At 43.6% G+C, this 14080-nt stretch overlaps 1 protein-coding gene across 1 annotated transcript; it reads left to right on the forward strand.

The window, feature by feature from the left end:
• The first annotated feature begins 306 nt into the window (after nucleotides 1-306).
• On the forward strand, nucleotides 307-13294 carry LOC109468483. Its single transcript, XM_019766728.1, has 15 exons — nucleotides 307-414; nucleotides 1152-1187; nucleotides 1904-2112; nucleotides 2412-2503; nucleotides 3022-3199; nucleotides 3633-3767; nucleotides 4138-4373; nucleotides 4775-4842; nucleotides 6787-7388; nucleotides 8218-8594; nucleotides 9336-9517; nucleotides 9792-9953; nucleotides 11040-11184; nucleotides 11541-11606; nucleotides 11970-13294. The coding sequence occupies exons 1-15, from the start codon at nucleotides 369-371 to the stop codon at nucleotides 12376-12378; spliced, it is 2943 nt and encodes a 980-aa protein (XP_019622287.1). The 5' UTR covers nucleotides 307-368; the 3' UTR covers nucleotides 12379-13294.
• The last annotated feature ends 786 nt before the right edge of the window (nucleotides 13295-14080 follow it).

Genomic DNA, 14080 nt, shown 5'->3' on the forward strand with positions numbered 1-14080 from the left:
CCTGACATGCCACCGATCTTGTGCCCTTGGGAAAGGCACTTTACAATGTTTCTCTCCATTCGCTCAGGTGAAAATGAGTATTGTATTGTCCCCTATGTTGAAAAAACTTGAGTGTGTCCCCACCACATGTTGGAATATATAAAAAAAAAAACAGTCACACACACACACACACACACACACACACACACACACACACACACACACACACACACACACACACACACACACACACACACACACACACACACACACACACACACACTATAGCAGCGCCCTCTAGCGAAGTTTTATAAATCTACAGGAACGAACAGGTTGTCACGGCAGTGCGCATGCGCTTGTGGCGTGGCGCTTAGTTCGTAATTTCCAAGATGGCGTCGCACCTGAGACCGTACGAAGTTTTCTGGACGAAAGACGGTGAGAATTTTCCCAATTTTTAGGCGATTCTACCCCAAATAATTCAGCGATTTACTGATACAGCTGCAGGGGACGACTGTACTAACCAATTGAGTCATACAGACCGTATATTGACGAAATATGACCGCCGTTAGAGGGTTGTTTACATTTTAAGATTTTACCGGTAGTTTTTTGTTGACGTTTGATCGCTACTTCGAACTCTGGACTCTGCAAAAATTTTGTTATGTTTCAGGCTCCAGCACAGAATTGTTAAGTAAATATTTTCGACAACGGTACGGCCTAACAGTCGACAGAAAGTACAGTAGCGATGAGGCAGTGCAAAACGTCAAATAAATATATAACGACCATAAAATTAAATTAAAGCTTGCCCCCCCTTCAAACCATGGCTTTGGAGGATTTTGCAGTTGTCTATGAATTTAAACAGCAAATCGTGCCAAACTGATCTTTTCACTTCTGTATAAATGGTGTTATGAATTCATAAAGGTATTACTATTAAGTTAAGATGGTGGTTACCTATACCTTTCTTAAGTTTGTTTTGAAAGTGAAATTTATCCACATCTAAACATATTTATATATACTAGTAGTAAAATATGAGACAATCTCTTTAGCTGAGTTTTGTAGGAAAATTTTTGGGTCTGCAGAAAACAAATCAACATCGACAACTTGCAATGTGGTAAGCTCTTTTCTAATTGTAGATTAAAGAAAGATTAAAGATGTGCTGTTGTGTTGTTTTTCAGTCACTGATGAAGAGAATTCACTTGTCCATGTACCAGGTAATGTGGACTTACACTTTTTGTAACTATATTCCCTCTTTACATTCTGTGTTTCATCCCACAAGAATATGTAACATTAATATCTATTGTGACAACGCAAATGATTCTGAAGTGTTAGTAACTGTTACCATCATAATACAAGTTGACCTGTAAAATTGCCAAGACCAAAAATTGAATTAACCAGTAATGCCTTCAATACAGCTATGCCTTCAAATATCAGAGTTATCAACCAAGAATTTAGGTGTTCAAAATCTTATATTTTCCAAGAACTACTAGTATTGTAGAGTGGAACTCGTTGCCACCAAGCACAGTTGGGGCATCATCACTAGAAATCTTTAAACAACTCCCGCAGTTACTGATAAATGTGCAAAGATTGAGTGTATTATTTCTACCAACACAGATAAACTTTTATTTTAGACAAACTCAAATCTGTATCAGTATAGCTGGTATAACCGCCCTTCGGTGTAACACACCAGCTTCGCAGGCACGCGGCGCGGCGGCAGCTAGCTATATCATACTGAACGACTTGTTACACTCAATCTTTGCACATTTAATTGCAGGAGTTGTTTAAAGCTTTCTAGTGCTGATGCCCCAACTGTGCTTGGTGGCAACGAGTTCCAGTCTACGATAGTTCTGGGGAAATATGAGTTTTTGAATACCTCAATTCTTGGTTTAGTTGTAGCGAAGTTCATTTTTCTTAACTCCAATTTACTCAGGTGTAACGGATGTTGGTAATAAGAGGCCACAGAAGAAGGCCCCGGGAAGGAGATCCCGTGATCTTGGTCCCAGGATGCCCAGCCCAGTACAACACAGCACACCAGAGAGGGACGACGACAGCGCAAAGCATTCTGGGATAGAAGCAGAGGACAATGGGAAGGAAACAGAAGATTCTGTTATCAAACAACAGAAAGAAAAGATTATAAAGGTACATTTTTGTATTAATTTATCCCCCCCTTTCTTTTGAAGTTTGTTCATTTGGATTTTTCACAAAGTGAAAGGGAGGGCAAAACAGGTGCATACGCACCTTTACAAGTTGCCCTCCCCCATACAAAAACACATATACAACATCAAAATTTACATGGTCAATAACAACAAGTATAAGAATACACAAGTGCAGTCAATTCTGAATTCTTTGCCTGTCTGAATCAGTACTACATGATTACTTGAATAGAAACAAGCTACAGGTAGTAACTGTTGATGTTTTTTTTACAATCTGTTGTACAGAATGGCAGTTCGGACAGTAAGAAGCCTTCCTTGAAGGACCTGAGAATCGAGGACAAGAAGAGGGTGGCCAATCTCATCAAGGAACTTGCCAAGTACAGACAATTTTCTTTTGTCTTATATTTTCCTTCATTTGCAAGAAACTCAATTGTATGTATGTTAGGGCTTGAAAGTAACAGTGTCCCGATAGCCACTGACCACTAAAATTAAGGCTGGAACAACTAAAAAGACACTTTGGGACATTATCAATATCAGAATGTCAGCCTTTTGTTAATCAGGGACACGTCCCGGCATTTGGATCCAGAAAAGTCCCCTTGAATTTCCTGTCTACACTGCAATTATATTATGCCTTCTCAGGTAACATAAGCAAACTAAAGTTGACTTCAAGTTGAAGTCATACAGTACTTCCAAAAAACAGGTTGGGACAGTTCATCTTCACTTCAGGACAATCAAAATTTATTTTTGGGGCACTGCTGGGACAATAGCTAGGAAGAAAAGTTAATTTTGAGGCCTGGTTCTATGTTCTTTTAATTTGTGAAAGGTAAACTTGTCTATTCTTTAGAGAGATTCTAGAGTCTTTTATTGACTATCCTGTGTGTGTTGTCATCTTTAGAGTTGGTGAGGAGAAGGAGAAAGCTGTGGAGACGCTACAGACAGAGAGACAGACGTACGACCAGAAGCTTCACCAGTTGGAACAGGAACATCAGAAAACCCTGCAGGCCATCCAAGACCAGTACCAACATCTGGCCAGGGAGCGGGACCACATCCTGTCTCGGGCAGCCATGGCAGAGGTAGGACTGTACTGTGTACTGGTTCCCTGGACCGGTAAATCCAGACTTGTAAAAATGTTTAGGTGCAATTAAAAAAAACCCTAAAAGTCAAGAACCCATTCCGGACTAAATCAGTACAAAAAAAAAAAACAACCATGTCATGCCCCTTTTCTTTCTAAACCACCTAAAACCTTCCACGGATCGCAAAATCTGTGCTGCAAAATCAAGAAAATATTGACATTGGGCATCGTCGAGTGTCGTTCTCCATGTTATGTGGCCACAGTTTTGCCCAGACAAAATTGCAAGGTTAATGCCAACATGGGTTTAGGTCCGGAACTTACAAGTCCGGAACTGAACCTAAACCTCTGGACTTGAATCCGGACCTGAACCTAAATGTGGGTTTAGGTACACAGCTCTACTACCAGATGATAATGGTCTCCCACCGGTGTTTCAGCAACAGTACCAGGAGACCCAGTCCCTCCTGACACTGTACCAGCGGCAGATCACAGAACAGCAGGAGATGGTCAACGAGAGACTGAATGAGTCACTGAACGAGCTGCTAGCTTCACCAAGGAGGCTGTCACCACAGGTGAATAGACCAGTTTACCTTTCACTGATCGCATGAACTGCTTATGTTACAGGGGGCAGGGGGGACATTTCAAATAGAATAGAATAGAAAGTGGGGTCATGTGGCGTAACGGCCTTGAACCAAAAGGTTCCGGGTTCGAATCCTACCGTCACCGATCTTGTGCCCTTGGGAAAGGCACTTTACATGACTTTATATAGGTACTCATTTTCACCTGAGTGAAGTGAGGAAAGTCGTGTAAAGTGCCTTTCCAAAGGGCACAAGATTGGTGACATGGGTAGGATTTGAACCTGGGACCTCTTGGTTCTGAGCTGAACACTACCATTTAAGCCACACAACCTTAAGCTTATACCATATTTTGTACCTTTCTCAGATGCCAGAAACCCCAAAGCACACAGGGATACCAGCATCAACAGTTGGGTTCACACCACCTCAGAGACTGAACAGGGGGAGACAGGATCCTATCCCGTCACAGAGGTATGCTGACCTGTACACCCCTCAAGTCAACATGGTACAGCCTGGTGCTGAGGTCTCCTCAAGAGGAATATCCCACACTGGACCTACCACTCTGATGCCACAGGGAGAAATAGATCTTAGAGGTTCTTACAGGTAAAAAAACTCTTTTTTTAATGTTTACTGAAGGAAAACATATTGTTTTTGCTCAGTTTCCTCTTCTTCCCTTCCAAAACACGAAAGGTCAATGACCAGAACCAGACGTCTGTCACCATGGTAACTAGTGTTGGGTTACATCATGTTGCAATTTTATAGCAGGAGGGATTTAGACTCCTGCCTGACCATGTATATGAATGTGTTTGAGTAAGGATTAACAGAGCAGACCATATCATGCGAAGGTAAACATTATGCATTTGCTTTACAAATGTTACCTTTCTATTTTTTTTTAGTGTTTTATGAATTGTGCTAAATTTTCAGACATTCTTGGAAGCCCCTTAAAATACATGCAAGTTAATAAACTGTAATCCTCTGATTGTGTTTCTTTCTTTTTATTTCAGGCCGAAGGAACGCACAGTTCCATCCAGAGAGGTGATTTACTCAGACAATGAAGACACTGTGTACACAGGTAAACGTTAACTTCTTAATTTGACATTTTAACATGGTGTCAGGAGTGCATCAAAAGTGGCAGGAAGACATACATGTATGTACATGTACATGTCAAGTTTCAAGTTTCAAGTTTATTTATTTAACCAGGATATAACTCAGATCTACCGATCTGCTTTTCAGTTATTCCTGGGAACTCAAGCCAAGGTACATTTAAAATACATTATCATATAGCCGGACGGCGTGGACCAATCAGAGGCCCGGATACCCGTGCTGTTATTTCCCGATAACAGCACATGTGGTGTTATGGCGGAATAACAGCACATGTCGTGTTATGGCTGATACCATTATGTTATAGGGTATAGGGGCATGCGACTCTTTCTGTAAACCTTTGTAGCATTTTTCTGTCCAATAAACTTTTTTGTTTAGCTTCATTTAAATTACAATTTGCATTAAATGAAATTATCCATATTTGTTTTAAAGCGTATAATATATTCGAATGTATTTTTATGTATATATTTTTATATATTAAAGCTGTTGTATTTCAAACAGGAATTGTGTTGATTGACAGTTTGGATAGGCTATATGATAATAATTTTAATGCACTGCCTTTTCCTCGTTGTATATGGTGTCATAACTGCATGGGCAGCTGCCATAACCACCTCATAAACCACCTCGTTCGCTTCGCTCACACGGTGGTTTATTCGGTGGTTATGGCAGCTGCTCATGCAGTTATGACACCATATACAACTCGGGGCAGTGCATTAACCCTTTAGTATATCACAGAGAAAAAAAATCACAATGACGTTACATTACATCACAATCAATTACATATAAATCACAGTGTGCACTGCTACAGTTACAGTCACTTTCAGTTAACCGGTCCCTTCACAGTCTGGTTTTGAACACAGACGTTGATGTTATTTGCCGTTTGTCAACAGCTAGTCTGTTCCACGCTAGTGGCCCTTCATATTGCAAACTCCCTTTGAATGTTTCCAGGTTTGCCTTTGGAGTGTCCAGCATGTAAGGGTCGAAACTGAGGAGCTGTTTCATGGCAGTGCGTGTGCAAACTCTGAACACTGGGGGTGATAGCCATTTAAACATATTTGTCATGTAGGCAGGAGCTTTGTGGCGAACTGCCTTCTGTACAGCTACTAGCGTACTCACTTTTACCCTATCAGCCAGTGGTACCAAACCAGCCTCAGCTAGCAGGGTTTCTGTAGGAACACGATCTTTGAGTGTTCGCCCTGTGATAATCCTGGCTGCACGATTTAACAATCTAGACAATTGCAGTGTCTTTGATTTGTTACAGTGTAAAAGCGATAGTAACCATGAGGTATCACAATAATCTAGGTGTGTGTATAACAAGGTACGACACATGACTTGAAGAATCTCCTTAGTAACAAAGGGTTTAGCCCGGCTTAAGGCACTAAGGCCAGCAAGGAGCTTCTTTACAACTCTCTCGGCGTGTCCTGACCAGGTTAGAGAGGAATCCATAGTGACACCTAAATATGTAAAAGGTTAACCTGTTCGAACGAGTTAGACCCATCAGTTACAGTGATGTTCTTTCCTGCATGCCGCAGTTTCTGAGGTGTTCCAAAAACCATGGATTTAGTTTTGTCAGGATGAAGTGATAGCATGTTTTCAATAAACCAGTTGGCTACTGATTTCATATCCTGTGAAACAATTTCCTCACATTCCTTTGACAGACTTGCCGAGTAGTAAATCACTGTGTCGTCGGCATACATATGGAGTTTACACTTCTGCACAACTTGTGGTAGATCGTTTACATATAAACTGAATAACAAGGGTCCTAAGACACTCCCTTGTGTCACATGTACATGTAATCTCCCACTGTCACGGCCTTAGATTCCGTCATGGAGTTCATTTCTTGTGTTGGCACAAAGTTTGAACTTTACAACTTACAAGCTTTCATTTGAAATAATCTCTACAACATGTCTTGCAGGAAAGTATGCCGTCCACTACTACTTGGACCACCCCGAGAGAATCCAGTCCAACCTCCCTCCTGGTGTGTTACCCTCCCAACAACACCCCCCTCCCCAGTACAACTCCCTTATCCCCCCCGCTGACCCTGAAACACACAGCACCCCCCAGAGTTCCGTCATCTCCTCGGTTCACTCTGCCCCATCCTCAAACCAGGATCCGGCGTTGTTACCCTTGGAAACGTTTCTCCCCTACTCTGGCGGTCAGCAGTCTAGCTCCCAGTACTCCTCAGCAGACTTCCAGCCTCTGAAGCCTGAGCCAGACTTTGATTCGCAGCCCGCGTCTCAGAAAAGGACCGAATCGCACGGATACGTTTACGACAAGCCCCTGCTAAACGGGCATGCTCAAAATGGGACTGGTAGTGACCAGGTGCATCATGGGATGGGAGTGGTGCATGATGGGAAGGGTGGTCTGTTGTCGCGGCAACTGGCCTGGGAACACCAGAGAGACCAGCTGATGGCTCAGAAGCAGAGACTTGTGGAGGAGCAGGACAGACTGCGGAGGATGTTAGCAGCACAGGAGGACCAACTCAGCCTGAAGAGGGCTCAACTACACAGACAACAGGTAAGAATGGATGGATGAATGAATGAATGAATGAATGAATGAGGGAGGAGACAGACTGAGGAGGATGGATGAATGAATGAATGATGGAGAGAGAAGACAGGAAGATGTTAGCAGCACAGGAGGACCAACTCAACCTGAAGAGGGCACAACTGCTGGTGTGTTACGCCGAAAGGCGGTTATACCGGCTATACAGATACAGATACAGAACTGCACAGGCAACAGGTGAGTGGGATGGATGGATGGATGGAGGGATGGAGGGATGGAGGGATGAATGAATGGTGGAGGGAGGAGACAGACTGCGGAGGATGTTAGCAGCACAGGAGGACCAGCTAAGCTTGAAGAGGGCCCAACTGCACAGGCAACAGGTGAGTACATGTAGAATGCATGGATGAATGGATGAATGAATGAATGAATGAGGGAGGAGACAGACTGAGGAGAATGCTAGCAGCACAGGAGGACCAACTCAGCCTGAAGAGGGCTCAACTACACAAACAGGTGAAAAGAATGGATGAATGAATGGATGGATGAATAAAGGAAGAAGGAGACAGACTGAGGAGGTTACAGGCTAGACCAATTGAACCTAAAGAGAGCTTAGCGGAAATGTGTGAATGAGTGAAGGAAAGAACCGTTGATGATGAGTGGTTCATGGGAGGCTTGCAGCAAGTAGGGAACAAAAGTGCATGAATGAATGGCTGGATGGATGGATGGATTGAAGAAGGAGGGACAGAAGGAGGGATTGAGTGATACTATGATAGAATACAAGACAAAATGTTCGACTAATTTTTTATCTGATTTCTGAGTCCTAACCTCGTACTGTGTCTTGTTCCAGGTAAGACATAAGGGCAGGCTGCAGTTCTTTGAGGAGATGGGACGTTTTCCTTCAGACTCCAGCGTGACCTCATCAGTCCGCAGCTCTCTCGCTTCCGTGGACCGCAAACTCCCCCGCGCCCCTGCCTCGCATCCGTCGCGTCAACCCTCGCGGGAACCTGGGAGAAGGAAGGCGAAATTTCGACAAGAATTCTCCGCCAATCCCAGAACGGACAAGTCCAGTAGGTACAGTGTTGAGCAGTTGGATTGGGACCACACCTATGACTACAGACACCCCACATACATACAGACTAACATGCCACAGGAGGCAGGGGCTTCGGACAGGTCCAGTCTGGGACTAGGATACAGAGACCGACTGCGGAGAACAGACATGCCCAGGTATTATCTTGAAAGTTCATCTGTGTTGGGCCACACCAATTTAATTTGTTGGTTCTTGGATTTTTTCAGAAAAAAAAAGTTTTCAGGTTGACCTTTGCAGAAGAAGGCATATTGTTTTTGCTCAGTTTCTTCCTCATCTCCAAACAAATGACCTGGACCAGACATCTGTCAGACTCACTATGGTAACTGGTGCTGTAGCAGACACCCTGTGGTGTTGGGTTACATAATGTAGCAGGACACTCTGAGTTGGAGAGCCAGCTCACCATACATTAAATGTGTTTGAGTAAGAATAAACAGAGTAGTAGTTTGTTGGGTTAGACCATGGGAAGGTAAACATTATGTATTTGCTTGCAAATTTTTAACCTTTCTAGTTCTATTCCATATTGACACAGTGAGTAAAGAGACTATTTCTACACAACCAAGTCTTTTATTCAGCTGATGTTTCGGTGACCGTCTGTCACCTTCCTCAGGGCAATTCTGACTGGTTCACATTGCACAGCAGCACAGGTGTCGCTGCTACAGACGTAGATATGTAAATATTGTACATTTGGGAATTCATCTATAGCAGTGACACCTGTGCTGCAGTGCAATGTGAACCAGTCAGAATTGCCCTGAGGAAGGTGACAGACGGTCACCGAAACATAGGCTGAATAAAAGACTTGGTTGTGTATTAAAAAAGAGTCTCTTTACTCAGTGTCTTACCAACCTGATGAAACTATTCACTGAGGCATATTGACACAGGTATGATGAGCAGCTACATGTGGACACAGATGGAACTTCAGACCAGGTTTCCTCACAGGAGCTGTCACCGCCCTCCACAAAGTACCCTCCCTCCGAGCCAGGGTTCAAGTCTCCCACAAAACTCACCAAGCCTGACACAACCAGGGGACCACAAAAACAACAAGTAGAGATGCCAGTGACTGGTATGTTCTCTGGTACAAAAAGTTCTCTCACCTCGAGCTTTTGACCAGTCACTCTGGTCTTCCTCAGTAGACTGACCCAGTGAAGCTTGTCACATGTCTTTGAAGGGTGACGTCAACACTGGATCAGTCTACTGAGGAAGACCAGAGTGACTGGTCAAAAGCTCTAGTTGAGAGAACTTTTTGTGTTGGATCTAAAGTTTTTACTCTAAACCTGTAACTACCAACACAGATGAACTTTTATGATAGTAAAATCCCAACTTTGTGTTTGTTGCAGAACCCATCAGAGCCACTACAGCAGAGAAGGGGGTGGGGGGCGAGACTGTAGAGGATGATGGGAAGGGACAGGAGAGGCCAAGGTCAAGCGTCAGCGATGCTGGCTCCATCAAGGGCTTTGCTTCCCTCTACCCAGGGGAACAGAAGAGATCCCCAGAGACAGGTATGGGACAAACGGATCAAGATCAGATAGGCTGCGGAGAACAGACATGCCCAGGTATTATCTTGAAAGTTCATCTGTGTTGGGCCACACCAATTTAATTTGTTGGTTCTTGGATTTTTTCAGAAAAAAAAAAGTTTTCAGGTTGACCTTTGCAGAAGAAGGCATATTGTTTTTGCTCAGTTTCTTCCTCATCTCCAAACAAATGACCTGGACCAGACATCTGTCAGACTCACTATGGTAACTGGTGCTGTAGCAAACACCCTGTGGTGTTGGGTTACATAATGTAGCAGGACAGAGTTGGAGAGCCAGCTCACATGCATGGCGTTATTTTACCGCCATTTCCATGGTAAATGCTCCACGGAACTTCACTCGCTTCAAACATTCTCAGCAAGGACATATCTTGCCACTTCTACTGAAGCAAATCACCCTTTCCTCCTACAAACACCACCTCTTAGGAGGAAGTTCCACGCTGAAAGCTTCTTTCCTAGAAAAACATCACTATGGAATAAACTACCATGTGATTGTTTCCCACATGGGTATAACCTTAAACTTTTCAAGTCCATGAGTTCCGTGGCGCGTCAGAAGCCTGGGTGCCGTCTTCCGTAGTTACCACCGGCTTTTTACTGTCACTAGGTACCATGGACTACGGAGCACCCAGGCCAGAGCCTTGGAGGAGGCTAGTTTTTTAGAACAGGCGAAAGCCAATGTGCGAGCGGATGTCATCCATAAAATTAAATCAGTGTTTCCTAATGTGGTTCACATACCTGTAATTCCTAATTTTTTCATTGTACTGTTATGTTCACTGTTTTCACTGTCACCTCTGCACTGTGAACTTATCATTACAGTAACAAATAATTCCTGGACTTTCTTTTTCCTGCACCTGTCGCCACCGTGACTAAGTATATAGTTCCATTTTTCTCAGACTGTGAAATTGATACCATGAACATAAAGTGAATTACAGTAGACTTTATTTGGCCGACACAAGACAGGGTTGCAGTGTTTTCCATCATTGGCATGATGTCAATGTCCGTGTGGCTCATAGTAGTAAGTCTAAGGAACTAAAACTTTCCTGTATCTTGTGCCCAGTTGCAGGTACTACAGCAGACATGGCCACTTCCCCAGCCTACACAGAGTCCAGTGTACAGACAGACGGAGGGACTGTGTCGGTCGGCACATCTCCTGTTCACTTCTCACAGACAGGCACTCTCACCAAGAAACGGCCTGCTAGCAGGTAGGGCGAGTAGAAATTTGCATAGCATGCACGGGGCTCGAAATACTGGGTGCATGTGCAATAGACCGTTCAAGATCGAACACATCGAATCCCCTGTTCTATTTCGAACACCTCTGTCAAACTCAGCGCGGGAAATCTAAAAGCAGCAAACTGAGTTGATGTCTGCTTGATAAAGACTCCTTGTTTGACATGTGAAACTGAATTTGTGACATCGAATGCACTTTCAGGTTGATTAAAGACGTTCAGTTATTCTTTCAGTTGTTCATAAGCTATCATTATTGTTCATGTCCATTTTGCGTACTTATTTTCTACTTGGCCGTACTTACTTGGCCTTACCTACTCACTTTATAACGCAGGGAGTCCACAGGCAGTGGAGGACAAGTTGAAGCTGACAGGAGATCCAAGTCTGAAAGACAGAAAAGGTGAGAGTTTCAGGTTTGTCTGGATATGTCAGTATGGTTCATGTATTTGCCCTTCCAATGTACATGTATATGTAGGGATAGAACTGGTGATACTATTAATCCCGATCGCAGTTTTTGTCGACAGAAACTCCTATGAAAAGAATCACAAAAAGACAGAATTTTTCAACTTTGATTTATGTGACTTCAGATCAATGGATTGACTTTAAACTGAAATTTAGGATTTTTAAATCGGAGACCACTAAAATTGAGGATTTTTAAAGGGGAGACGCAAAACACATTTAACAGTGTCATAACTAGTAAATTGATATCTAGTACATGTATTGGGCATTACTTTTCAATTTGACTGTTCATCTGCAATTGCAGCACTGGCAGCTTCTTGTCATCCTTGGTGGACATTGTGGACCTGGTGGACCCGTCACTGGGCAGTCATTCTGGGCATCGTCATGGCAACAGAGCCAGTTACCATGGAAACAAGTCATCGCGTCCCAACAGCAGGCAGCGCCCATTTACCGCACCATCTTCCGAGAAGAAGGGGCTCATGGGATATGGCCGGACTGTGCCATCGGGTCGGGAGGGGGTGTCAGGGTATGACAGGACTGTGCCATTTCGTCGGGAGGGGGTGTCAGGGTATGACAGGATTGTGCCATATGGTCGGGAGGGGGTGTCAGGGTATGAAGGAGGCATCAGCCCCGACATGTTTGCTAATGATGAGGACGAGTCCATTACAGAACAGGAGTCTAGAATCCTGGAGGAAGTTTTCTTCTTGAAGTAAACTGTTGCCTTACTGGATATCATATTACACCCCGTTCACATTAAATCCACATCTGGGATCCAATCGCGATTGAATCAGGATTGCCTCCAATCGCGATTGGATCCCGATGCGTTCACACTTGGTCGGCTCATACAATCGCGATTGCGTTCCTTTCGCACTGGAATTGCTGTCAATCGCGACTGAATCCACCTCCCAGAGATGGATTTGACTAATCGCGATTGGAGCGTTCAGATTCAGAAGAATCAATCGCGATTCAATCGGGATTGGACCTCAATCCCGATTCAATCCTGATTCGAAACTCAGTCTGAATGGGGTGTTATACAAAGCAACCTTAGATGCAATAGTGTGCCTTGCAAGTCACGCATACATGTACATGAAACTGATAATACAGGTTTTGGTCCCATCGAATTCAATATATTATACAGACTCTTACCTTCTTACAGATTTTAACACATCAAGTAGTGCCATCAGCCCGAATGTTGCCATTCCAAACGTGCTGCTATGTTTACTCTCTGCTGCTAGGTTTACACGGTTAGAAAGTTAATAGAAAGAAGTGCCTTCCTGTAGAAATGATAGATCTGTGTTGCCAAATATAATGTGCATATTCTGTGTTTTTCATCTTTTTTTCTTTCATTTGTACATAGTGCATGTATAAATATTTTATTGTTAGTTTCACTACTTGTAAAAAGTTTTGAATTTGTTTTAGTACATGAAGGAGGAATCCCTCAAAAGTCTCAGCGTTTGGGGTAAAGATTTTTGTATAAAATTTTTAGAGGAGGGGGTATTTAGAATCTATTTATGAATAAAGTACAATGGGGAAATATAATAATGACCCTCTTGATTTGTATTGTCAACCATGCAAATCCTAATTAAAGCTAAAGTCACGTTATTTTGATACACAATAGGCCATTTAGATAGATACACATGATCTATTGAGTACGTAGCATACAGTTGGAGTTTATTAAGTGTTTTAGGGTAAATTGTGCCATGTGCCACCCTCTTAACATACATTCACCACAAAACCGAAGATGCTTACAGCATTTGACATTAAAACATCTCGACTTGGAAACCATTTATGTCTCAGTCATGTTGTGAGGCAAGGAGACCACCTGTCCAAGGTGACCGATTTTCTTCGGTCCCCTGGGTGGTCGCCTTGGGCAGATTTGACTGTACTCCTGACTGCATAGTTTGCATGATTAATCACAATATTCAGAGCAGAAAGTACCGCAACCTTTCTCACGGTCTTATGAAGATGCCCGAAGGCGCAATGACTGAAAAGCTGGTCCGACTGCTTTCGTCCTAGAGTGAAGGTGGTGGTCTCTATAGTCTAGACGCCTTAGGTTGTAGACAAGACGGCCGTCAGAGTGTGGCAGACACACGCCACACGCTGTGAGGGTACTCGATATGTTCTCACGTTTACTGATGTGTTGGAGACGCTGAGATCAGGAGGTTTGATCAAGAATCCGGTCTGAAGACCAGCGAAGAGCCATGGGTTCACTAGCCTGGGTGCCAAACCTTTGGTCGGCTTGGCGGTGATTTTTCGGCTCCGGCCTTCGTTTACCATACCAAGCACAGGCGAGGTATACCATATGCACGGACCTCTCTCCAGCTGGTTTCCCTGTATCCGCTGACTTCATGTATTACGCTTAGTCTTCTGTTGCCGCGGACCCAAAGTTGTGAGCGAAGAAACTTACCCCCCCCC

The sequence above is a fragment of the Branchiostoma belcheri genome, unplaced genomic scaffold, assembly GCF_001625305.1.
Source record: "Branchiostoma belcheri isolate BF01 breed outbred unplaced genomic scaffold, Haploidv18h27 scaffold2, whole genome shotgun sequence".
In the NCBI taxonomy this organism is placed as follows: Eukaryota; Metazoa; Chordata; class Leptocardii; order Amphioxiformes; family Branchiostomatidae; genus Branchiostoma; species Branchiostoma belcheri.